The 26,440-nt window shown below is 37.9% G+C and overlaps 3 protein-coding genes and 1 long non-coding RNA gene across 4 annotated transcripts; 1 reads left to right on the top strand and 3 right to left on the bottom strand.

Moving 5' to 3' along the window:
* Window positions 1–1,396: 1,396 nt before the first annotated feature.
* Window positions 1,397–8,407, bottom strand: mybl2b (v-myb avian myeloblastosis viral oncogene homolog-like 2b). The gene is made up of 15 exons (XM_042497188.1): window positions 8,157–8,407; window positions 7,608–7,704; window positions 7,419–7,490; window positions 7,205–7,297; window positions 6,439–6,659; window positions 6,191–6,323; window positions 6,036–6,095; window positions 5,701–5,901; window positions 4,692–4,964; window positions 4,028–4,170; window positions 3,199–3,298; window positions 2,992–3,102; window positions 2,427–2,543; window positions 2,192–2,323; window positions 1,397–1,657 (listed from the first exon to the last, which is right to left on the bottom strand). Exons 1-15 carry the CDS (start codon window positions 8,174–8,176, stop codon window positions 1,529–1,531), a joined length of 1,902 nt encoding a protein of 633 aa, XP_042353122.1. The 5' UTR covers window positions 8,177–8,407; the 3' UTR covers window positions 1,397–1,528.
* A 1,048-nt stretch (window positions 8,408–9,455) lies between these two features.
* Window positions 9,456–10,415, top strand: LOC121949039. Its single transcript, XR_006106211.1, has 3 exons — window positions 9,456–9,519; window positions 9,613–10,246; window positions 10,328–10,415. It is a non-coding gene; the product is annotated as an uncharacterized LOC121949039 (long non-coding RNA).
* Window positions 10,416–10,490: 75 nt separating this feature from the next.
* Window positions 10,491–16,418, bottom strand: ift52 (intraflagellar transport 52 homolog (Chlamydomonas)). The gene is made up of 14 exons (XM_042495811.1): window positions 16,367–16,418; window positions 15,794–15,962; window positions 15,580–15,667; window positions 14,690–14,819; window positions 14,502–14,577; window positions 13,509–13,580; window positions 13,282–13,408; window positions 13,099–13,182; window positions 12,905–12,973; window positions 11,929–12,083; window positions 11,757–11,844; window positions 11,503–11,611; window positions 11,257–11,402; window positions 10,491–10,693 (listed from the first exon to the last, which is right to left on the bottom strand). Exons 2-14 carry the CDS (start codon window positions 15,910–15,912, stop codon window positions 10,652–10,654), a joined length of 1,305 nt encoding a protein of 434 aa, XP_042351745.1. The 5' UTR covers window positions 15,913–15,962; window positions 16,367–16,418; the 3' UTR covers window positions 10,491–10,651.
* A 1,033-nt stretch (window positions 16,419–17,451) lies between these two features.
* Window positions 17,452–24,687, bottom strand: acot8 (acyl-CoA thioesterase 8). The gene is given in 7 exon segments (XM_042496302.1): window positions 17,452–17,944; window positions 21,240–21,431; window positions 21,774–21,931; window positions 22,143–22,368; window positions 22,650–22,786; window positions 24,489–24,622; window positions 24,625–24,687. Coding segments are annotated over 7 exon segments (1,029 nt in total). The 3' UTR covers window positions 17,452–17,825.
* Window positions 24,688–26,440: the final 1,753 nt, after the last annotated feature.

A 26,440-nucleotide genomic window follows, 5' to 3' on the forward strand; every position in this document is an offset into this window, starting at 1 on the left:
TTTCAGAAATATAGCACCATGTTAGCTAAGATTAAGAGCAAACTGGCTATTAAGACATTTAAAATATTAAATGCTAATCATATGATACTTGCAACACAAACCTTTTATTGCAGAAAGTATGGTATTATTTGTGAACATAATCAACATAAACAATAGAAATTGATAACTTGATCAAATGTATCTTTGGGGCAAATATATTCACAAAGGCAAACTAAAGACCTATTTATTGAGTCTGAAGGATATGGAAAAAAAAAACAAATAAGGCTTTAAAACATTGTGGAGAGCATCACCAGGTGATTTAACATGGTTTGCAATTTGCTTAAAGCATTTTTAAAGTGTTTTTCTCCACATATATATATATATATATATATATATTACATTGTACAATTTTGATTATTAAAAAAACACTTTATGATATTTTACTTCCCATGCTGCATAATTGTTTTGAATTGTTATACAAGTTAGTAAATTATTATTAAAATTTTAAACAAAAAAATCCAAATTGGTAACACCTACTTCCTTTGTACAGAACTGAGGAAAATCAAAGCCAAATAATTCTATAAACTACTTCATCAATAAAATTACAACAATTACATATATACAATCCAAAATCGATCACTCCAATTATTTTCTCCAACGCTATGAACCCATTTAAGTCTGCCCTGTGTCCAAGGAAATCATGCTGCTTTGTGCTGTGGAAGGATAATCAAGAGGAAAGTGCGCAATGTACATATTCCTTTTATTAAATTTCTTAACAAAATGCTGTATGATTAAGTAAAAACATACAACACAAAATATTTACAAACAGTGCCAAATCACATAATACTCTTAGCATCCAAGGCAATACAGCATCCATGCTGACATGGCATTGCAACTATACCACAAATAAACTTTCCAAAGTGTTTTCAGCACTTTGTTGGATCTCAGTGAGTCACCTTGATGGATTAGCGATGTGTGCTGCAGTCACTATTATATCTCCGGCAGACATCTAATTTACCCCTGAGGTCCTCAATTTTAAATCTAGACACAATACTACTAAAGTGATTTTTACAACAAGGCAATGTTCATTCAACAACATGGACCCCTTTTCTCTAAAGGCATTACTGATCATTTGTCTGAACTGACTCCATATTCAAGATACACAACTGAACATTAGATATGGAGCTGCTGCCTGAGTCCTTGTACTCTTTACAACTTTAAAAAAACGGTTAAATTACAGACATTATGCAATGTAAAACCATGTCTTTTCAGTGATAGCAAACGTGTATGGCCGTGATATTTCAATTTTACATTCATTTTTCTCTTCATGTTTGTCAAGCTTTGCACAAGGTCATTTGAGTGAGACTCGATCTAAAAGCACTACACTGTCAGTGTTTTTATTGCTAATTACTTGTTCAAAAAATGGTACTAAACCTACCCATTACATGCTCCTTTTCTCCAGAACAAATTACAACATTGAAAATTATAGGGGACACAGCAACGTCAAGTTCTGCACATGTAACATGTTGGTTTAAAGACGAGACATGTCTCAGGATAGAATCAGCGCCCGGTTGGGAGCGTGGGATTTTAGCGGGCGAAGGTAGCGTCTTGCTTTCTCCGTCATTATGAGCTGGTCTTTAGTTTGTCCACACACAACCGTCTCCCATTCTTTGGACATCTGAAGAGAGAGAGGAAAACATCACAAGAGTTTAAACCTTTGAAACCGGGAGAAACATCACTTTTCCTGTGAATCTTTAAGTAGACTTTCAGTAAGTATATAAACCTTTGAACCCTGAGCAAACTGAAGTCTTTTAGGGGGAACGAAGGGGGAAAAGGCAATAAGCAACTTGGTAAGAAATGCTCCACAAACTGCAAGAAATTTGTAGATTTAGAAAATTATTTTCACAAGCTAGGGAAAAATGTCTGTGGAAAAAAATAGCAAAGTTAGGGAAAAACTATAGCTATTAAATTATAATTATTTTTACACAATATAATCATTTTCTTCACACACATTATCTAAGTCATGTTTGACTTTTTTTTTAAATTTATTTTTCTTAATTTAAAAAAAAAATCCTGTAATAATAAATTTTACAATTAATAATTTTTGTACTGGTTACTAATTTCTTGTTAAATTTGGGGTAATTTCCTCTTTCTTGCTCATTGTCTTCTTCCCGTGTTTTTGAAAAAAATCAGGTTTAAAGGTGGCACTTACTGGGAGCGGGATCACTGTGCTGGGAAATATGGCACTGTCACTGGGTCCCAAAAGGAAGCCCTGATCCAAAATGCTTTCATGCCGCTTACTGCAAAATGACGAGGAGCTGAGAGAAACTAGTACCGGTTCTTCCTGTGGCCAGAAAAGGAGGACAAAAACAATTAGGATAAGTCAAATCTATGGACAGGCGAACAACACATTTGTCTTTTTCATTTATTTTATTTTACGTTTTTACCTTGACGGTGTGTTTGGCTTCAGTTTTGATGGCTTTGCGTTTGGATGCAGGCGTCACCTGGCAGTCTGCGACATCTAAGGCCAACGATTTCCGCACTTTCTTCATAGGAGGCCGATGCTGGGAATAACACAAACAAACAAAAAAGATTAAACTATAGCAGTAAGGTAGTTTTTTTCTCCAGTGGTCCTTTTGAAAAAATATGTTGATTCACTAGTTAAACTATCCATCTTTAAATATAAAAGATACATTAGTATGTACTACGTTACTTGTTATTGATATAAAGTCCTTTATAATTTATTTGATAAAAACAAATGTAATAAATAACAAATAATATAACTTTTTTTTAAAATTTAGCATCCTCATATGGGGATACACAGTGAACGACATGCTGTACAAATGTCTCATTATTACAAATGTCTATGGGATTTAGAACCAGCTTCTCTATTTTCTTATGTCATACTGGCTCTATATGATCTCGAATTAATATATAGAAATGTTATAATATACCTTTCACAGGACTTAAAGGATTAAAATAGGTGTCATGTATTAAAGTTGACTCATTTACCATCGTTTTGCGTCTTTGTTCAGGCGGAGTGGAACGTACAACAACCAGGTCAATCCCAGAGTCTCTCAGGATGACCTCGTTTATGTCGTCTTCAAGGTTCGGCGTCTGAGGCTAAGACGACACGGCAGAAAACTGGTGTTAATATGCAGTGCTGATGAAACCGTAAAGTGAACTCATCGCTTTTCACTAATAAACGCAGATACTCACCAGAGGCTGCAGCGGCCCGTACTTCTCCATGGCATTTTTGAATGGCGTCGGAGTCCGTGGTGTCGTACAAATCTCAGACTTGTGGTTGGGTGTAACAAATCTAGAGGAAAACAAAATGTGAGACTGAAAATCAAATTCAAATCCAGTATTGTATTCATTGGATCACTTTTTGTTAGTAGATAAGGCACAAACGCTACAGTTTTCGTGGCAGTCTGACTCATGCTCACAACCTGTACCTATGTCTCAAAATGAGATGAGCATCTTTAGGGGTAGCATATTGAGCCAGACGGCTGCTGCCAGTAGTGACAAAATAGACTGTAATCCCTGCAGGCAATCGAGTACCACCATCCAATAAAAGTGCTCGTTTTGGCCACTGACAGGCTCAGATTGTTATTTTAAGAGTGTGACAACATTGTGGAAAAGATCCCTACATTGATAGACCTCTTTGTTTGTGTAAGATTATTTTTTTTAACCAGAAATACACCTAAAATTACTACTGTCAAACTAATCAGACTCCATTTAAATAAATAGCAAATTTATCATAATAAAACACATTTCATTCAAAGTCAATAAAAGCAAAATGAAACCCAAAAAAACATCCTGGTTTCTCTTTACAGTGTCCCAATAATCATCAACTCTCGTTGGGTTGAAATGAATCCTTAATTCCATAGTAATGTGTCTTTTCTCTCACGACAAACAATCTTTGTCTGAATACAGGCGCCAGCTGCACAAAACACCTCACCCAGAGAACAGATACACTTTTCAATGTCGCCATTACTGAATTAACTGGATCCAAAATGCAACCCATAGCAAGTTCGAGACAACTCACACTGAGTTTTCCTTCTGAGTGAGGGGGGTCTTGTCACGCTGCAGCGGTGTGGTGACAATGGCTTTCTGGCTGCACACTGGCGTGGACGTGAGAGACGGGTTCTCAAGGTCATGAGTGTCCTGCTTGGTCCACATGTTGAGGAACTGGAACAACACGTTAATTGAGTTAATTGTTTGAAACCTGAATTGACAACACTTTTCTTGTACTGATTTCTGAAGCCTTTCACAGATATTAAAAGCTATGAACCCTGAGCACACTGGTTCCATTTCTCTTGAAACCATAATAAAAAGGCAGTAAGCAACTTAGTAAGAAATGTTCAGAAAATTGCAAGAATAGGTTTAGAACCCCCCCCCCGCTTACAATTACATATTTTATATAATAATTCTATTTTTTTAAGCATCGTTTAGATCATTTTCTTGTTTCTTTCTCTTTCTTCGTTACTTGTGCTAACTTTCAGTTAATTTTCTTGTACTTTTTTTTTTTTTTTTTTTTACAAATTTCTTGCTCGTTTTTGGGTAATTTCTTCTTAAATTGCTCATTGCTTTCTTCCCATGTTTATGAAAGAATCCAAGCCAATCTGCTCAGGTTTCAAAGGGTTAATGGAGCAGCTCATGAGACATTCTGAGCAGCCTTAAAGTCAGCGCTACAGGATTAAATGACTTACTTGAGATGGGGAAAAAGGCAGGATTTTGACAGGAGTGCTCTTGGGAGTCATGGAGTTGTTGGCGTCAGGAGACAGGGCGATGCGTCTCCTGCTGCGGCGGTTCAGTATGGAGGGCGGCGTGACTCCTCCAGGAGAGATAGGGATGAGCTCTCCCTTGTTGCCTTTGCTCAGCTCCTGCAAGGCGCTGCCCTCCAGACGGAACTGATGGCGCTCTGGGCTCGGACTGTCCTCAGGCAGGTCAAAGGCTGCTAAGTTGCACCAGCCATCGAGATCCTGACAGAAAAAGCATTTTACTTGTTAGTTGGACATCTAGTTACTACTTTGAAATATCACAAAAAAACATAACCAACATTAATCACTTATTAGGGACATTTTTGCCGAAATGTTTACTTTAACATAAAACATTTTTTGTTCAAGTTAAAATGTTATATAATGCTGAAAAAACGTAAAACTTTCTAGAGTGGAAAACATTAAACACATATTAGGTTATTAAAGTATCAGTTTGGGTTGCATTGAAAATAGTTTGGATAACTATTAATAATTCAGAAAATTATTTAAAAAATAGATTTTAACTTTTTTTTTTTTTTTTTTTTTTTTTTTAGATTTTATGATGCAATGTCAGAAAAAAGATTCAGGTCCTCTTTAAGTGATATGCTATGTGGCCTGTATTTATTGGTTATTGGGGATACGTTTTGTCAAGATCCTTGGATTTCTACTCTGATACAATACCTGGAGAAATAGACATTCAACATCATTTTTGATACCAAGGGGGGAAATTGACATTGAGGGCATGCAAGTACTTTTTTTATTAAGAGATAAATAAAACAAGGCTAAATCATGATAATGACAGCTTTTCTTCTCTCATTTGGTAGCACACAACAGCAGAATGACTGTAGTAAATATTAACAATAAGAGAAATCGAGATACCGGTGATATCGATGTCTCAATACTATGGAAAATGGAACTATTCAGAATTTATATTTTTGACAATACCACTGAGGGCACTCACCCCATCCACCATGTCGAGGACTTCCTTCAGTGCTGGACCTGTAGGAGACAGAAATCCAGAACTGTCCACCACCCAGCTGGTGACTGTTGAGTCAACTTCAGTCTTGGGACTTAAATTGTCCTTTGGAGAGGACTCCGCCTTCGATGGCCCTGCTTCGCTGGGGCCAGCTTTAACTGGGGCTGAGACAGGCGTCTCCTGCAACTGTTGGTCATAATGGTTATAATGCTGAAATTAAAATATGATTACAGCTGTGTAATATACAGACATTTTCCATCTACTGTTGGAGATCAAATCATTTAAAATCTGTATTTGAATTGTGACATGTGGTTGCTTACTGATGGATGCATTTTCTGCTCTGGATCCTTTTCTGTACAGTCTTGAGAGCAACTGGGTATCTGTGAAAGGGAAAAAAACATAAACCTTTCAACACTGTTTGCAAAATTCAATACTACATCCATCCTAGAGACAACATCATGTAAAGACAGCTCACCTGCACATCTTTATTAACACGGGCCAGCAGCTCTTCAAGTTCATTCGGCCTGAACACCTCCCCAGTATAGAAGCCCATCTCTAATTTCCGTTTGATGGTCGAATTCCAGTGATTCTTCACTGCATTATCCGTTCTGTAAAAACATATACCATAACACAAATGCTTTGGAGATGGTCTATTTCCACACATCAGCAGGTCAAACTCAAAACCATCCTCTGAGCTGACGTAGTAGATAACAGTGTATCTACCGTCCAGGGAGCAGCTTGGCGATTTCAGCCCAGCGGTTTCCGAGCAGGCAGTGAGCCTTGTAGATGATGAGGTCCTCCTCTGCTGTCCATGATGACTTCTTCACATTTGGATTGAGGTGGTTGTGCCAACGCTCTCTGCACTGTTTGCCCAGTCTGCCCTTCAGATGCTTCGCTACCATCGCCCACTGTTTGTTGCCGTAGAGATTTACAAGCTCTATAACCTGAGGAATAAATTAAGCAGAATTACAGCTCATTCTGACTTTCAAACTACACATTTTAATCTTTCAAAATTTGAACACCAGCACTGCTACTTAACAACAAAACTGCAATAATAATTGTATTTACACAGCTGCTTTACAAAGTGCTTTGACAAACAAAGCAAATCAAAAGCAAGAAGGATTTCTAGCAGTGGCAATATATCTATAAAAGCCAGAAAATAATGCCAAACTAAGGCCAGACAAAAATTAAGGTATAAACAAGAGATCTGAGGCAAAAAAACATATTAGAGGGAGGACAGATAATAATGAGAAATTAAGACAAATAAAAATAAAAACTCATACCAATAAGACTAAATACAATTAAAAGAAAGCAGTAAACACAGAATATTCATAATAATAAAATCAAAAGGATCAAGATAGAATGAAAGAACACATTGAAAGCTTCATTAAAAGAGAAGTGAACATAGATATCTTCACATAAAAGCATATCAAGAAAAAGGAGTTTTAAGAAGATTTAAAAGAAGTCATTGATTCTTCAAGTCACCTACCTTCTCATCCTCCTCTTTGGTCCAAGGGCCTTTAACCAACTCTGGATCCAAGATCTTAAACCAGCGATGCTGACACTGGTGTTCAGTGTGATTCTGAGCATAACAAAACAAGCAGACAAGATTTAAAAAACTTGAATGAGATTTATGTTGACATAAGTAAGCCAAGGAGGCCCTGATGCTTAATATCAACAACACAAAGGATAAACAAACTCACTGGTATGTAGGTGGCAATATATTTCCAATCATTTGGTCCAAGTTTTTGCACCAGCGCCTTGAGCTTGTCATCCTGTAAACATAAACAAGTGTTTATGTTCCCTGTCCTGCAGAGCTTTTGTTTTATCCTGACAGGGTCAGAGATCATTGGGACAAAATGCAAATGACTGGGACAAGTCCAAACAATCACCTCCTCTTGTGTCCATTTCACCTTCACTTTCCCACCATCTCTCTGCTCTGCCACATCAGAATCTGTGTCTTGATGCATGGCCTCCTCCCCATCCTCACTGAGAAACAAACAGCTGGGATGTGAACCAGTAACACTGACAGGAAGCAGAAACTAGCTACTGACCCTTCTGGAGGGGGGAAGACTTGAGTATCAGGTTTATTTATATTGTAAATTGGGACTTGGCGACTGTCTCATATGCATAAACTACTCGTTAGCAAAGTATCAGATCAGCATAGTATTATACTGATTTATTTGATTGCTGTGATTTAGCAGACAGAGTGTCTGGCGTTAAACTGATTCTGAAACATGTTTATCGCGACACCACGGAAAAGGGCGGTACAAACGAGAAGACGTGAAGTACTCACAAGTAAAAAGATAACGTTAAAAAGGCGAACTTTAGCCAACCAAATGCCATTATTACTGTTAAGTAGTAATTCTTGAAGCTGTTTGTTATGAAAATAAGTAACATTAGTGCTAATGCTACTGTCGAAAACAAAAATAACATCTTACCCGCGCGGCCACCAAGACATTTCCCTCTGTTTCTGCTGGTTACGGTCAGACGGTGATTTGTCCTGCTGCCGCTGCACGTCATGTGCGTGTATGTTGGATATTAAATTGTGTTTTCCGTGATTATAGTCTTTAAGAAGGTCGGAGGTGCTGGCGGCTGCTGTTGTTGAATGGTAGCGAAGCAGCTTGGACCCAGCTGGAGCGGAGCGCCCGAGTTGTCCGCGCTCCTGGATTTCTATCTCGCGCCCTTCTCTATCGTACAAAACCGGGCAGTGACGTTGATGCGCAGTAGATGTGCGCGTAGGGTCTACGAGCCACATCGGAAACGTCAAATGGGAGCTTCAAAATAAAAGCTTGAATAAAATGTGTCCGTAACCTGTATACCCGTGGTATATACAGTCCATGGTCGTGCCTCAGTCAATAAATTAAAAAAATGAATAAATACCAATCGTTTAAAAATAATTAAACGGGATTAGCTGTACTTTATTTATTCAAATCAAATGTATGTTGTCAAATTACCTCCCCACATATTTTTTAAAAATATGGTGACAAGTAAAATCCAGTACATTCTAATATAAAAACTCCCTTATATTATTTTATAAAAAAATGTTTGAGCAAAATGGAAAATAATTAAAGGTAAAAATTGTGCATTGTACTATTAACTATGATTTTAAAAAACACCAATAATCTCAGTATTAAATATTTAAAGATAATGTTTAATCAGTGATGAAAAAAATCAGTTAATCAAACAGAAAATATATATTCAGTCACTTCAAGTCAATTAGCATCCCAAAATACTAAATATTCTCTGGTTTCAATTTCTCAAATTGTAAGATTTGCTGCTTCTGCCTTTGATGTTTCATTGATTTGTGAACTCTGGTTGTTCAAAATAAGTAATTTTGTATGCCTCATCTTAGGCTCTGGGAAATTGTGAATGCTGACTATTTTATTACTCCTATAGACAAATTGAAAAACTAAATCAAGAAAATAATCAATACATTCATTGATCACGTAAGTTATTCTTATCTGGAGTCATATCACATTTTCTAGCCCAATTCTGAAAAAAAAAAACAAATTAAAGAATTTGAATAAAAGCATTTAAAACTCAAAATAAACATAATGAAATAACATTTTATTTTCTTATTTATTGGGTTTAAAAAATAGATATTTAAAAAACCCCAAAAGTGATCACAACTAAAATGTGCACCTTTACCAGTCTGTATGCTCCACCTCCTCCTGACTGATGACCTGCTGAGCCTCCAGCTGGTTCAATTAGCAAGCAGCTTCAACAGTTTAAAACCCACCTGTGTTCAGTTGATACTCACTGGCTCAAAGGAAACAATGGCGAAGGTGTTTGTCATCCAAGGTAATAAAACTTTTTGTTTTCCATTTAGATATATTTATTGATGTCTGATCTGATGATGTGGCTCTAAGTGGGATCTAACATTTTACCTCCTAGATTTGAAAAGCTTTGAGTGTTCATCTCCATCAGAGCTTGACAAGAAGTTTTATGGTGAACAAAGTTTGCTGTCTGCTTTGGCACTGGAGCAACTGTCCACGTCAAGAGTGTCAAATGACACAATGGCTGAGGGATCAGACTCCAAGCTGTCCATTTTGGCTTCCCTCTGCCTGTCATCGGACCCTATTTCTCCCTGTCAGGCCTCTTCAGTGAACAACTTCAGCACTCAAGACACTGACAATTGTCACCTGACTTTGCCTTCACACAGACAATCCTCCACTCCCCACATGCTCCTTCAAAAGCAAAAAAAAGCTCCTTTTTCTGACCAGTCCTACAGTGATCTCATTGCATCTCAAATGTCATGGGATGTGTCTTTGATTAAATCAGAAAACAACAGCTCCATACCCTGCATGGAGTCCAGTGCTCTGGAGTCAACATGGAGTCCAAAACCCCAATCTGCGCAACATTCACTTGCTGAATTGTCTCCCTGACGTGGCCGAGAATGTCCCTCTGAACATGCACTTAACATGGAAAAATTCAGAGCTTTGAAAGGAAGAAGTGATGTTTTCAGCTTTTTGTGTCTGTATCAGTGATAAATCAAACAGGATTTAAAAGACTGGATGTGCATGTGAAGGTAAGCTTTTCTTTTTTATTATCACTATAATCTAGTGAAACATGCTAATCCATGTTTAACTTGTACATTCTGTTTTCACAGGATCAATGTGTGAGGATTTCTGCAGTGCTTCCAATGATTTCATGTTTTTAAAGATCTGAATCTTCAAATAAAAGTATCAAAGACTTTATTTTGCTTTAGTGTATTGTACATGTTTTTTCTGAAATTAAATATGGAAAGGTATAAAAACAACTTTGAGATATACGTATATATACAGATTGTAAAACCGTACCCAAGATGATGCCACATCGTCCACGGCTACTGCAATAGTCCCTTCTCTTTAACTGAAGAACATATTCATCTGCTTGGTCACGTTGCAGTATAGTGAAAAGGCAGAGGTGAAAATCGAATGTTTCTTGAATCCAATCACATCAGAGTAAAGGGTGCCTCTGTGTCAGCATCATGCTCCTGGAGGGGGGGGGGGGGTACATTTTAGAACACGCCTTCAACAGAATTGATATTTTATAGCTGTAGTTGTTAAAACATTTCCTGAAACTGATATCTGTATCTGATTTAGAACCACATATGAAAGTGGCCCTGATCTGATTTGAAAAGATCAGAAAACATGTGATTTGTGCTGTTCACACTGACATTTAATAATCACATCAGAGTCACATGAGGGGAAAAAAACAGATTTGAGCCACTTGGTATGTGAACGTAGCATCAGGCAATCCTGATTCATCGTTCATCTGCGATGCCTGGATTGACCACAGTTCACGACCACTGATTGACAGCTACATTAGCAACTCCTTGGCTCTGATTTGTTTTCCATGAGCCATAGTAGATTCCAGCAAATGTGATTAGAATATTTTACACACTGTCTCATATAATGCTGTGTAGTAGTAGTAGTAGTAGTAGTAGTAGTAGTAGTAGTAGTTACATTTTCAGCAAATATGATCAAACTTATCTTTAGAAAAAGTTAGCAACTACAGATTTTAAGTTAGTAAGATTAAAGTTTAAAAGGTTCTCACCTGATTGAGTTTCTTGAACTCTACAACTTGGAAGAAAATGTGTTCCAATATGTGCTTGGCATCCCTCTGATCTTTATCCAACTTTGGAGTCACCCCCAGAATTTCACCACATTTCCGCACGTAGAATTCAAGATCATCGTCTGTACCTGTAAACGGAACCCATTGCAATACATGACAACATAATATATATAATAGTCCTGAACCTAAACCAGCTGATCACTTCATTTAGTAAAGAACTGAACTTACATTTATTGGTGAGCTGTGCAAGGCGCACTTTCTCAGAAGAGAAAGTTTCATCTAGGTCGAACAGGTCCAACATGGGAGGAGGCAAATCACTTAAGGCTGGTGGAAAGACCTAAAAGATATGACAACATCTGCTTCTGGGGTGAAACTTGTGGGCAAAATTTCTGATCCCTAAAGGTTTAATTTCTCTATGAATCTAGAAATGAATTGTGTGTATGTCAAAACTGTCTGGGACGGTAATGCAGGAGTGAACTTACAGCAGGTTGCAGCTGAGGCAGAGGCGTCTCAAACTGTGGTGTGATCAGCTGAAGTGGCTCGGCTTTCACATTAAGCTGCTTGTAAGCACTGCAGAAAAAAAAACATTTTTTTAGCTATGAGAGAAAACATAGCAGTGCTGGAAAGATAGCCTTGTGTATTTTGCATTCTCACCTGATGACTTGGGGTAAAGTGTCAGTTGACAAGTTAAACAATGACATGTCAAAGAGAGAGGTGAAGTCCCTGGGGTTTTCGTCGCCCTCCTGTAAGCACACTCTGAGCTGTTCCGATAAGCACCCCGTGTCTGGCAGCATGGTGTAATCTGTGATCTGATGGGAAAAAAAAGATTTTCACTGGTTTTAACAGACATCACATAACCCCAGTCCCTACTTCCCTCCATTGACTCCCTGTTCATTTTAGAACTGATTTTAAGATTTGTCTGATCACTTTAAAAGCTTGTTTGGGTCTGGCCCCGAGGTACATAACAGAAATGTTGACCCCTTATGTGCCATGTTCGCAGCCTGAGATCCTCGGGTGGGACCCTTCTGGCCGTTTCAAGGTCGAGGGTTAAAACTAAAGGTGACCATGCCTTTGCCATCAGGGCCCCTCGGCTTTAGAACAACCTGCCCGAGGAGATAAGGCTCGCAGAATCAGTGACTTCTTGCAAATCACTTCTTAAAACCCATTTTTTAGACTAGCTTTTATGTAATGTCATCTATTTTAATTCATATATTTTAGTTTATTTTCAAATTTATTCTTTTATTCTGTCTCAATTGTGTTTAATTCTATTATTGGTACTATTATTTACAGCTAATATTCTTTGAATTGTATTTACTCTTATCGGTATGGGCTGTTATTGTTAATTTTGATTTTTAATTGTTTATCTCTTGTTTAATCCTACTTTAATTTTTTTAAAATTTTGTCTGGCCTTAGATTGGCATTATTGTTTTTCTCTTATATTTATGTTGCCTCTGCAAGAAACCTGTCTTGCTTTTGCTTTGCCTTGTTTGACAAATCACTTTGTGAACTCTGTTTTTAAAGGTGCTATATAAACGAAGTTATTATTATTATTATTATCATAAGATGGATGTAAGATAATTTAGAAGGCTATATTAGCATCGCCATTCTCCTATCACGTATACTTCCTCACCTCTGGGTCTTCGGCATCAATCTGATTCAGCTGGATATTATCAGCCATGAGCCACTGGAGCACAACATCCTGGAATGAAAAAGAATGACAGGCCGTCACATGACGCTTCAAAATATTCCACCGGAGAGCACAGTACTGTTCGACCTTTCGGATGTGTTGACAAAAACAAATCTTAAAGCATCAGCTACACTCACCATGATTTTACTGTTCTCCTCTTTGTCTATGTACTGGTCACTGAACATGTGGCAGGAACCCAACACCACCAACTTCCCAGCCTCCTTCATAGGAGATAAAACTTCTTTTAACATCATCTCACAGGTATACACACGCGATATATTGTCTGTGAATGAGTATGAAAACTACATTGTGCCTCTGACCTTCCCCTGATGGAAGGCCAGGACAGGCCTGTTGAGCGGGAAGCAGACGGAGCCAGTTGATAGAACAGCCACAGCAGGCTTCATCACACTCAGCGTGGCTCCGTAGGGATACACAAATGTAAGAGCTCTATGCAAATAAAGACAAAAAAGCTTTTTTTAGAACCCATCCAAAATACTAAATGTTGTGCTTAATGTAGAAGATGGGAATATAAACGGGAATCATTTACTGTGCGTTGTTTCCAACATTTTCATCATCGATGATTCCTGTCACTACTTTGCCAGCAGCCCGACTGATCTCTCTGCAAAAGAGAAAGGCAGAACATTTTTACTCTGACGTACATCAGCTGATAATCTATTCAAAAGTTGTACATTTATTACAACTACATTTAACGGTGCAGTGTGTAAGATTTCAGGGGATATACTGACAGATATTGAATATAATAAGATTGTTTTCTTTAGTCAATAATCACCAGAGAATAAGAATAATTGTGTTTTAATTTATATCGTCATACAGCGTGTGATTGTCCACAGAGTCCGCAGTTTTCTCGACAGTAGCCCAGAATGGACACACCAAATTCTGGCTGTAGATAGGACCATTTGTGTTTTTGTGTATTCACGTTGGTACCCAATTGTGCAGTCCCTCTGTGGTGAACAAAACAATGTTGGAAAAACACTGATTTCTAACTTAAAATTGCTTTTTTTCAGTGTTTTTAACGCTATTTATCACCAGATCCTTTTTTGGAGAGGTAGAGGTAGAGATAATTCAGCTCCTTGTAAAAACCTCCTGAACGCCTGGATCTTACGTTATCAGAGAAAAAAGGTGAGAGCACCACAGCGGGTGCTGGAGCTGCATCAGTGTAAGAGAATTGCTGATGTTTAAAGTGAAACAGATTTATTCAGTGTTTTTACTTGTTTAAATCACCCGGTCCATTTGTTTTGGAGAGGAAGAGACCGCTGCGGATTTTTCAGCTCCCTGTAAAACCTCCTGAATAATGAAAACTGAAGGAATCATAACTGGGAGTTCACATTTGGCACATGAGGGAAGTTTTTAGCTGGTTGCAATCTGCAATCCTCACAACTAGATGGCACTAAATCTGATACACTGTTTCTTCAAATACATCATATATTACGGCTACAGACACTCTTGGACTACTGTAATGGAATATACAGTATAATATGGGTGTATTTGTGTGAAAAAGATATACGCCGTAAGGACAAACCTGTTCAATACACCATTGGACACAAGCGCCTCTTTAGGATGGAAGTATTTATAGTACACATTCCTCACAACAGTATCTTTGGCAGTGATGGAGATAGAGAGAAAAAAAACACAGCTTTTAAAACAAATGCAACAACATCTATAACACAGATGAGTTTAACTGTCTTTTCATCAAATATAAATATTCACCACTGTTGACCATTATTCCAAACTCTTCCAGGAGAAAGTTGATGTTCGTGTCATATTTTATTTCCCCTCCTTCACCGAGCATCACCAGGACGTTCCCTCCTCCGTCCAAGTAGTGCTTTAGTACCTCCAGCTAAAATAACATGGGACAACAAAGTAAAAATGTGCCTGTTTGAAAACCAGAGGACATATTCTTAAAAAAGGAGCACAAATGTGGCTGTGGCTTCCTATTTCTACCATCTCCCACACCAAGAGTTAGTTCATTGAAATAAACAAAACATGCTTGTTATTTTTTACTTAGGGACTGTGTGTTATTTATGAGAGGGGAAGGAGTGGTGCAAAAAGGGGGAGGCATTATAAATATGATATATTTCACACAATATATATTTTTGAGCACTAGGGAGGAGATTGTTTTTTTTTTTTACTTTGCTCAGGGGGTGGGTATACAACTCTAAATGGCTGTATTTTGTATTTATTTACCAAATGTATGCCATTTATCATGGCCAGATCGTAAACCATTGGATTTTCAAATTTGCAGCGTTTATATAACACATTATATGCAACAAACACCTCCATCTGAAAAATTACATAATTAAAAATAAACCATGTGTACAAACTAAGCAGCACGCATTTTTAACTCCAGGACTTGGTCTTCAACTTTTCACTTTCACATATCAAAGGATACGTTTTTAAAATCTAATCAGTAATTTATGGGGGAGGGCGAGTCATCGCTTCCCCCTGCTTACTTGGCAAGGCTCAAGGAAAAATATTTGTTGCTTTGGATAGGGTAAAACAAACAAACAAAACAAAAACCACCCCGAGCCACTTCCCTCCTCTGAAAAATAAGAACAGTCTCTTAACAAGTAAGCTTTTTCCTTTGTTTGACACATCACCTCCGATGCTGTAAACTTCTCCCTTGGGCCTGCAGTTATCCACAACTTGACACCCTTCATCCTCTCCATAGACAGCTCCTCCTTCATGCTAGGAGAGACAGCATTTATCTTGCATGTGGATAAGTACTGCAATACTATTTGATCTGTGTAGTTAAACTAGAGAAAGCAGCCATAAACATCTATAATAATTAGTGTTACGCCACAAACACTTTACCTTTGGATCTTCCATTGAGCTCTTAGTCGTTTGTGCATGGATTTGTATCCATTGTTCGCGGTAAACAGCTCTCTTTTTGAAACATTGAAGACGACAATGTTGTGCTGTTCCTTTTCCATTCTGTACCTGATTCACCCACCGAAGTTGGCTCTTATTTGTATTCGTACACCTACAAACAGTTTGCAACTACAAGTTAGATTACATTTCATTAGCTATAAACTGCCCTTGTTGATGTCAAGTTACATTGTTAACGCTACTGTCTTAGCTAAATGTGAATGTAGTTATTCACAGGCTTTAAGCGACATTTAGCCATTATTTAACTACAGAAAAAAATGGTTAATGATCTCTGAAGTAACTGGTTAAGCGCCTATCGTACGCTAGCAACCCGTTAGCAAACATAGCTAATTTAGCTATTTAGTAACACGCTACGTTACAATAGCACTGTAGCTAACAGCCAAGCGTCATTACCGAGTGGTCATTATCTTACATTAGCGTTCAGTGTTTGCTTTTATTTAGTTTTTCCCTATCTATTAGCTAAAAGAAAGTTAATGTAAAAGCGTTGCTCCGAGTTACCTTACAAGCTCCTCTAGCAGTGATGCATGATGGGAGGAAAGTGGTAACCAAGGGCGCTTACCACATAACAACCAAGTGGTGCAGCGGGGTGGGGGAAAAACACGTAAGGGACTGTTCTTTATTCATCAGAGGAGAGGGTGGCTGGGGTTTGACTTTTTAATTTTTAACCTACACTATTTTTCTTTGAGCCTCCCTGAGTGGTTGGGGTGAATGCATGACCCTCCCTCCACCATAAATTAGTTCGGACTGTCTGTAATTTTAAAATCCATTGATAATTTCAGTTTTTACCATGGATGCGTTTACATCTTCTGGCTATGATAAATGTTGTTATTTTGTCTATTTTAAAAGAAAACATAAAAAAAAAAATGTCTTCTTTAATAACATTCATTGAATTTCTGCCCAACACAAAACAAAACTGATGTCCCTGTCCAGTGTTATTTGTTTTGACATGCCTCTCTCTTTTTGCACCACTTCCTCACCTCTCATAAGTAATAAAGAGTCCCCACCTTACACTCCATCCAATACTCATTTTTAATGTCGTTACAGTATGTTTAAGGAAAACCAAGGCCCTTAAATTCAGCCATACTCTACAAGTGCAAAGGTTCCTGGTTAATATTTCGTGTAGATCCTGTCATGCATACGAATTTCATCAAGCTCTCTTGTAAAAAAATAAATAAATAAAAATGAACACAGTTCAAGGTTGTTCTGCAGAAGGAAAAATCTGTACAGATTCGTCCTGTCCTGTTTCACAGTCATTTTTTTCTTGTTTTAAGTTTAGTGGCTATCTCATTTTAAGTTGGTGGATCAGGTCGTGGATCCAGATTCCATTTACCTCCTTTATTCTCTTGAACAGGTAGCTCTTCACTCACTATTAAGAAAACCTTCAGGACAGCTGCTTGTAGTTGCATGTGCTAGACAGGCAAACAACATTTATGTCATTTCGTTTTCTACTTCGTGGAACTGTCAGACAAATAAATTTTTTTGGTCATCTCTTTACACAAGCAAGCTCAGTGGCAGCAAATTAATGTCGATGCCTACCATATAAATGCATGATACCTTTCCAAAAAGTGATCAAAAAATGTCCATAGTTTGTTTTTCTTTATTGTGTCATCGTGAAAAGTGACCTGTAAGAATTGTCACACTTTAAAACTTAAAGCTGCACCCTTACAGAAGAATTTGGTCTTGACGTTGTTGAATTTTACATATAAGCATGAATGAAGATGCAAATTCATTAATTTAATTTAATGTAACTTTTCTTTGTGAGAAACATGCAAACACTTTTCACCTAAGAAATCACAAGCATTCATTTATTAGAACCTTTTAATTTTTCATTAGCTGGAAATACAAAATATAGCTTTGATTATATATTATATTAAACATTTAATGTATAAAAAATCAAACATAATTTCAATGACTGGAATTCAAATAAATAAAACTTAAAGATGTCTTGTGAATGTGCTTATAGTTTGCTGGACTCTGTGACTGGCCTCACTCTCAGGACGCCCTCCTGTGAACACGAGGCAGCCAGCACCCCGTCTCTCCTCCACAGGCGGCCTTGAACCAGTCCCCTGCTGCCCCCTGCGGGACACAACACACACCACATATTAGGCTTAATCCTTTGAAACCTGGAGCCACATCACTGTACTTGTACTGCATTCAGATGCCTTTCATAAGAATTTAAACTTTGGAACACTGAACAAATTGGGTTGATTTTTTAAAAGGGGAAAAAAGGCAATGAGTATCTTGGTGATGAATGTCTGTGGTTAGTACATTTAGAATTTTTTTTTTTTAAAGGAAAAAAAATCCTGACATCTACACTTCTTATCATCTTATCATAATTCTATTTTTTTCTAAAATTATTTTGCAGGACAATTTTATTCTTAAGCTATTTTTTTCAGGTCATTCCCCTGTTTTTTCCCCTTTATTTTCCTGTTATTGTTGTCTTTTTGGGGCTCATTTTCAGATAATTTTCATGTACTTTTTTAATAAATTCTTCCTAATTTCAGGGTCATTTCCTTTTAAGCTGCTTTTTGCCTTCTTCCCATGTTTCTGAAAGAACTCAAGCCAGTTTGCACAGTTTTCTAAGGGTTAAAGCATAATGGGAAGAGGTGTCATTCATGTGCGAGCTTTTGATAAGCACTGCTGAAACTGATAGTAAGCCACACTAGTAACATACAAAAAAATACATATTCAGGAATATACAGAAATTGGTGGCTGTATTCAGAAACTTTCTGCCAGAGGTGTGACCAAGTTCAAACTCAAGACACACAAGTCCCAAATAAAGTCCCAAGTAAGATAAGAGTAAAACTGATTACATATTAAATTCACAGCAATCATGAATACTATTTAAAATTTGTATTTATTTTCCCAAACCAAGTTTTTTGGAAGTTGTGGCATATCCGTCTGTAATTTTTGACTCACCCTTTTTTGCATATTGCAATTAATTTTTTTGGTTTTTATAACTGGCGCTCAGTAACACAATGTTAGCACCTCACAGTTCTCTCCTGAAACTTGACTGGTTGGTTCAGACTGGTTCAAACAGAGCAGATCTGGGTAACTAAGATTCAAATTGTGAGTTATGACTTGAGTTAACATTAGTTGATCCAGGAAATGAGTTGATTTGTTGCACACTTTTTACATGACAAACCTTTTCATCTTTGGGTTGGGGGGTAGGTATTAAATATTTTCAGGTCAAAAGGTTCAAGTCTAAGTGAAGTCACAAGTCATTGGTGTAAAAGTCGAATTCGTGTTGCAAGTCTTGTGATTTTGTCAAGTCTTAAATCATCAAATTTGTGAGTTGGGTCTGACTTGAGTCCAAGTCATGTGCCTCAAGTCCATCCCTCCAGACCTTCTAATTTAGCCTAAAAAAATTCTCTAGTTTAGGAGTGATGTAGAAAAATTCTCGAAGCAACAGTGAGAAACAGAAACTTTTATATGAGTGAGGAGGTGTGGTTGACCACATTGCCAGATGTGAATCGTTCTTTTAAAAGGTGTAATTGTCTTTATCGTGACTCTGCAAGGTGTGGACATCCAGTAAAATTTCTTAACAATTAGAGACTGTGAAAGTGCTGTAATTGTTAATTCTTCGTGTAATCACGCTGTTAATGGAAGGTTGAGACGAACACAATCACTGCTGCACCTTTGCATTATTCCAGTTGCCGTATATCATGTAGCGTTGTAATCATTTTCATTTCTGTCGTTATTGTGTTACTGTCATTGATACGTGTGCTGTCCACCAGCTGCTGTATGTAATACACTGACTATACACAAGTATCTCAAACAGCCCCACTTCAAAAATCCTGACCTATTTCTTTACAGGTTGCATCTACCTCAATTACTGTAATTACTCATTTAATACCTCATCTTGCGAGCACGCCCAGTGACCCATATCAAACACACCTGCATTGTCGCATGGCCCAGCGTAACATACTGATATTCTCACCGTGGATCTGAAGGGACTATTTTTGTAACAATAATCACTGATGTATGCGCATTCAGCTCATTATGTTGGAAAACTATGAGGAACGCAGTGGGACAAAGATGCTGAGTGGACTGGTCATATTGGGAAAGAGCCTTAGTAGACTGTTGATATTAACATTATGCATCCAGAATGAATGAGCAGATGAATGTGGAGCAGAGTGAGGACTCTGTGGTGCACTCAGCTCACAGTGGCATTCAGGCAGGTGAGTACGACAACAACTCTCCAGATGAGAATGTCAACAACCACTGCGTTGCCAAGCAACATTCCATGTGTGCACTATATGGTGTTTAAAACTCTCTCTCCTCTGCTGCGTGTCTGCAGCTGCTGTGCAGTTTATCACAGTATACAGCTCCATGTTGTGTGCCTTGGTGATGATTTTATTCTGCTTTTGATTAAATAAGATGTATCAATTTTTTTTTGTGTAGATTAATATTGTTTTTTGCACCTGTCGCTGGTGTCCATAAACTTGTTATTTATTGTTTTTCATTTTTGTGTGTTTTGTCTCTTTGGTGGTTAATTCTAGTTCAGCTTAACTGATTGACAATCAGTTGTATGTACAAGCTGAACAGAAACTGAATTATTGCCTAAAAATGCTGTGTCCCCTTTAAAAAGTAATGCAGGAAAAAGTACTCAAAGTACCTTTTAACTGACTTACACTTTTTACTTTTACTTACTTTACTTTTACCAACTTGTAATAAATAATAATTATAATACATTTTATTTACAGAGCACTTTTCAAGGAGCTCAAAGACATTTTACAGAAGTAAAAAAAAAGATCATATAATAGAATTAAGTAAAATACTAACCTTACTAAAATACACAATAATATACATGTAACATCTATACATGGCATTAATTACACATTAAAAGGCAAACTTGTTTACTTTTTTATTAAGTTTCAACACAAGAACTTTTTTTTAACTTAGCTAAAATCTCTTTTCAATTACAGTTCTTTTCTTAAGTACGAGATTCTAGTAGTCTCTGTATCTCTAATCCTAAAAGGCCACTGTGAAAGCATCTGTGGGTAAATAAATCAATGACCCCAACACTGTATAAATACATATAAGTGCATGTGCATCTTGTATTTAGCAGGCAGTGACTATTATTTGTAGGCCCTTTCCAATACAGCAACTAAATGACCCATAACTTAGAGTGAAACTGCACTCCTTGCAGAGGCACACTTGCCAATCCCAAGACATAAAATGACAATGTTGATTACAGTGTCACCTTTTTTTTATCTGTAATGTTCAGGTTTGCTTGAAACACAAGGGTTCTTAAAGATTCAGGTTATGGAAAGCATCAGGTTTTGAGTGTTGAAAAGGCCCATATGAGATGCAGTCACAGACAGAACGACATTAAGCGCAGCAGATCGAAAGTGAAGAAGACACTGACCTGCCCACGGGCTCTCACACTCATACAACATCCACTCATCGCTGCGGAAAGTGTTGTGGAACCACATGGCGTGGTCCAGGGAGGCTGAGAAGTGGGCTCTGTAGTTGGGATAAGGCAGCAGCGCTGTGCCCAGGAATGCAAAGTCTGATACATAAGCAGCAACGCAGCAATGCAACTTCATGTTGCCCTCACCTGCATAAATACACAAACAAAATTCAGAAACAAACACTCTTCAGATTGTATCATACATGGTATACTGAGCTTAGATTTACATTTTGGGTTATTTGCATATATTTGTGACTATTTTATTATTTGCCCAGTGTTTAAAATTTTATGCCAACTGAATTTTAAACCTCAAAATTTGCTCTACTTATATATCCCAGGTGTATGTAACTGTGCTACATGCTATATCTTATTTTGGCTGCTGCAGTCATTCAATTTTCTGAGAGTACCATACACCCACCCAATGTGGTAAACAAGGCAATTCACTATTTGTAATATATGCAATGCACACGTGAATTTAATGCATTTTACCAATATATCCTCGTGCTCGCACCCAGAACAGCTTCTTCGGCTCGCTTGCAGCAGATCTGTAAAAGTGTGGTGGGTTGACTGGCTTTATCTCAATAGGGACCTCATTTGCCAGCAGTTTATTAAGGCCTTGTTTGGATTTCTCTGCCAGGTCTGGTTTACTGTGAAACAACAGGAAGAAATACAGACCAACAGTGCTAAACTTCAAGATATTCAGTTTACAAAGACATGACGGAGACAGGCAGCAAATCATCACATCTGTAAAGCTTTAATGTTTGGAATTTTTGCTTGAAAAATTTGCAGCAAGGATCGACTGATAACAGGAAATAGTTGAAATAATTTAGTCACAGCTAACTGATCTTAGAGGTTTACCTGAGATACAAATGAATAAGCTCCTCTACAGTGAGGAGGTCGTCAGGCTGTGGGACCTGCGGCATGGTGAACTGGTGCTGCAGGGGACTCGGCTGCAGCATCTGGAAGGACGCTTGGCAGATAAATATCGGCTGCCCATGCTGGATGGCCTTCACCGAGCGTACCGTGAAACTGCGACCATCTCTTGTGCGATCCACCTGGTACAGCACTGGAATCTTAGGATCCCCTGAAAAACGCCCAAAGGAAAGTTGTTAGGAAACAGTAACTGAGATAGACTCTGGCTAATTTACAAGACATTATCATTATGACAGGATTGCTTTCATTTGTGGCCTTTATGTTCACAAATGCTGATAAAACTAACTGTAATCAAACTCCCGCTACTGCTCTAGTCTTCTGTAGTTTCATTCATTCTGTCAAAGATCATTTGCATGAACAATGGTTCCCCTTTTCAACATCTGACTTGCACTATCTCTGGCCAGCACACGTAAAAATCATACTATACCTTACCTGTTCGTACAAAGTAGCAGTGCAGAGAATGGACATAGAGATTATCGCTGACTGATTTAGCAGCAGCAACAAGGGCCTGTCCGACTATTTGACCGCCGAACAAACGCTGAGTGCGGGGGACCCAGTGGTGCGTCCCTCTGGGGAAAAAACAAGAGACGCAATTGAAATGTAGGCAAAGCAGTCCAACTAGATGATGATTATGAGGCTTTGACAGTAAAGGTGATCATTGCATTGAAGCATGAAGTAGATTTTTGGAGCCAATACCAGTGTTGGCATGTTAACATTTTCTGATATAGATGTATTGGTCAGTGTATATATGCTGTTTAGAAGGACAGTGATTATGACCATATGAAATTTAAAGTGTTCAGTTTTGGAGAAGTTTAAAGTCAAAGTCACTCACTGAAATATTTAATCAGCCTACAGACACCATTTATAAAACACGAGGACATATTTTGATGATGTTCTAAACTGTTTGTTTAATTAAAACTCTCAGCAGATGAGCACCTCCTCCTTTTACAAGATTCATCTCTCACAAAAATGTTGGCAACAGATAAAAAAGGGCAAGGCGAAGAGGAAACACAGCTGCCTCCAGGAGAAACACACCCTTTAGATTGATACCTTAATTTGATTGTCTGCTCTATTTTACTTCTTCCGTAATATGATTTAATGGTGTCATGTTTGGACTCCTTGTGCCCTTTGTCTTACTTGCTTTGTGTTATGTGTTCCGTAATTTGATTTAATAAGGTCACATTTTGATTGATTGTGCCAAGCATCTGCTTAACCCTTAGGGACTGTTTGGCACATTTTACACATTTTTCATTCTGCTTTTTTAATATTATCATTTTGGCTGTGTATTTTTGTTTAATCTTGAAGTTTTCAGCTCAGCTGCTACAGTAAGTCTAAAATACACGGTGTAAACAAAATTGTTACATTCAAAATGTTGAGTGCAAAAAAAATGTAAATATGCACTGCATTAATTCTTAGTATCATTCTGGGCTTTTACCTTGTAATTTATAACTTACTGTGTTCCACGGATGACATGATTTTTACCCATAGTTGGCAAATGGAGAAAATACATGCTACTTCCACCAGGTGCACTTCACAATCAATGTTGCTGAAAATCAATGACATATCCCAGGCTGTGACTATCCAAAAAAATCTACCTAGCATGTCATATACTTTATAAACACACACATACACACACACACACACATATATATAGTTTTGTTTGTTTTTTGTGATTTTTTTAATCTAAAAACTTTGTACCATGTTGACATAAAGCGGGCATTTAAAGAGTTAAGATTTTGAAAATGAATGAATATTTGATATTTATGATTAGATCAATGTTGGTTAAAAAAAAATCATATAACTGTAAAATATGAAAGCCTGATTTTGACATGCACATTTTGTGGAAGTAGCAGTGTGAGTGTGACGATTTGACACTGCACAAAAAAATTTTTAAATATCAGTGTTGCTCCAAATCGCTGACATATCTTTGGTAGTGATGATGGTGGTATCATAACAAAAACCTGGCATTTACATGGTGCAGCTTTTCATTCGGTTTGGCTGTTCCTATTTTGTTTTATAAAACAGGAACGACTTCAGACTTTAAGCGTTGTGCGTTTTAGGCTAGTTGCTGTTTTGAAAGCTAAGGTTACAACAGTAAAAAAAAAAAAACGTCAAACACTGGATAACTTTCACTAACTTCAAGTTGACGTGAATACTATTTGCAGGTGCTCATAATAACGATAAGAACCGTGACAGGACACATGAACGCAGCATTAAATTCTGAACTGTCGCTATGACGTCATGTCAATAAACTTTAGCCATGCAGCTAACCTGTAAAGGTCAACGTCGAGCTTTTCCAGGTTTAAAATGCTGGTAACCAGGACGCTTTTGAGGTCCTGGTCATGCTGACTTGATGGACCTTCCGTTCTCTCGTCTTCAGGTGATTTCGGGGACACGGTACCCCCCGATAATCATTACTGTTGGTCAAATCGCTAGCGCTACCGCTTGCATCCGCTTCTCTCTTCGCCATGTTTTTTCTTCTTCTTTAACTTTACCGGCAGGCCACAAACCAGCGTTAGAGGTGCATGTCGCCACCTGCTGTACAAGAGTTCGTAACATCATGACTTGACTCAACATAAGTTATCAAATGAAAATGTAAGTAAGCTTCCTAAGTAAGCTATATTCTGGATATTAGAGCTGTTTTGTTTAATGTGTAAATAAAGCCCTGAACTCGTTTGCCCTTATCACTAACAGACCCTTACTGAGCAGAAAGAGACAGGTTCAATAAAAGGGATGAGAAATATAGCAGCATCACATTTTATAGGGAAGAGGATGGAGGGGTGAAAGGGGGTTAAAATGCTAACAGATGTCACCAGTGTGAGTTTTGGTTAAGACTTCATCCTCAGAATGAAACATGACCCAGATCTGGATCTAAACGCTGTCAACTCAAGCACGCCGGTTGGGACATTTCTAGTATCGACATGAAATAAGATTACTCACAGATGACTTGAACAGTAGCTAATGAAAATAATTTGATCCTTGAGAGCCCAACCCAAATCTGAAAGGCACAGTTTTGAAAAATGTAAAAGAAGTGCATTTTCTCGAAATTCGGCCTCCCCAGGATGGTTGACACAGTGGTTAGAGTGGTTAAAAAACATAGTGCCTAGTAAAACATACTTGCCTAGTTAACTTAACTAGCTTGACCCCCTGGGCTCACGCATCCTCAGTGGTCCACAGTGGAAAAACTGGGAAATTTGTAATTTTGCCAGGTGAAATGGGTTTGAAACAAGCTCAAGGTTTGAAACACAAGCATTGTACTTCAGGTGGGAGTTCATCATTATTATTTAGATGATGATTAGCTGTTTTATTGCCCACCAGCTCTTGGTGCCCTGTGCGTGCAGTTTGATGTATGGTACATAGAGCTGAGACTGAGAATGTGGGTCCAGTTACAATTGATTTTAGATGGAGAAAGTCAAATTCAGCTCTTTGTGAGCAGTCAGAACCATAGGAGTGCTTAATTTAGCATACAGGTATACTTACGATACAGGTATATCCAAACTGAAGGCCTTGGACTCCTACATGGGGCTGCACTCCATCTCATTGTGCTGGTGTGTCACACAGAAAGCAAAATAAATAATATTCCAGGAAGAAAGCAAAGAGCAACAAGGAAGAAATTACCCCAAAAATGATCAAGAAACTGGTAAAAAAAAAGTACAGGAAAATCACCTGAAAACTGGTTAAAAAAAAGAGAAAAACAAAACAAAACAGGGAAATGTCGGGCAAATCTGACAATCCCTACATCTACAAGCGTGTTGCATTTTGTGGAACACATCTTACCAAGTTGCTCATTGCCTTTTGTCCCCTTATTTTTGAACAAAATTGCACCAATTTTCTCTCAGGGTTCAGAGGTTTAAATACTTGTCAAAAGCATCTCAAAGCAGCTCAAGGAAAGTGATGTTGCTCCAGGTTTCAAAGGGTAGAATTAGCTGAAGCCTTTGTCTTTTTTCCCTGCGCTTTGTTAATTAGTAACAAGGTAGGAACTATAAACAATAGCCGACTGTCCAAACCACCCCTGAGTAAACCACCCCAGGGAGTTTGGATTTTTGTGCTAGCTACCAACAAAAGAGAAAACCAGTAACTCCAGCATCAACTTTCAGGCCAGAAAATCAGCTGACATTAAGTCTGTCACAAACATATGGTATTTACATGACAATGCATCTCAGGCAATGCTGCAGAGTAAGCAAAAGTAATTTAGCAAGTCGTGTGACAAATTAATTTTCACA

The sequence above is a fragment of the Plectropomus leopardus genome, chromosome 2, assembly GCF_008729295.1.
Source record: "Plectropomus leopardus isolate mb chromosome 2, YSFRI_Pleo_2.0, whole genome shotgun sequence".
NCBI lineage: Eukaryota > Metazoa > Chordata > Actinopteri > Perciformes > Serranidae > Plectropomus > Plectropomus leopardus.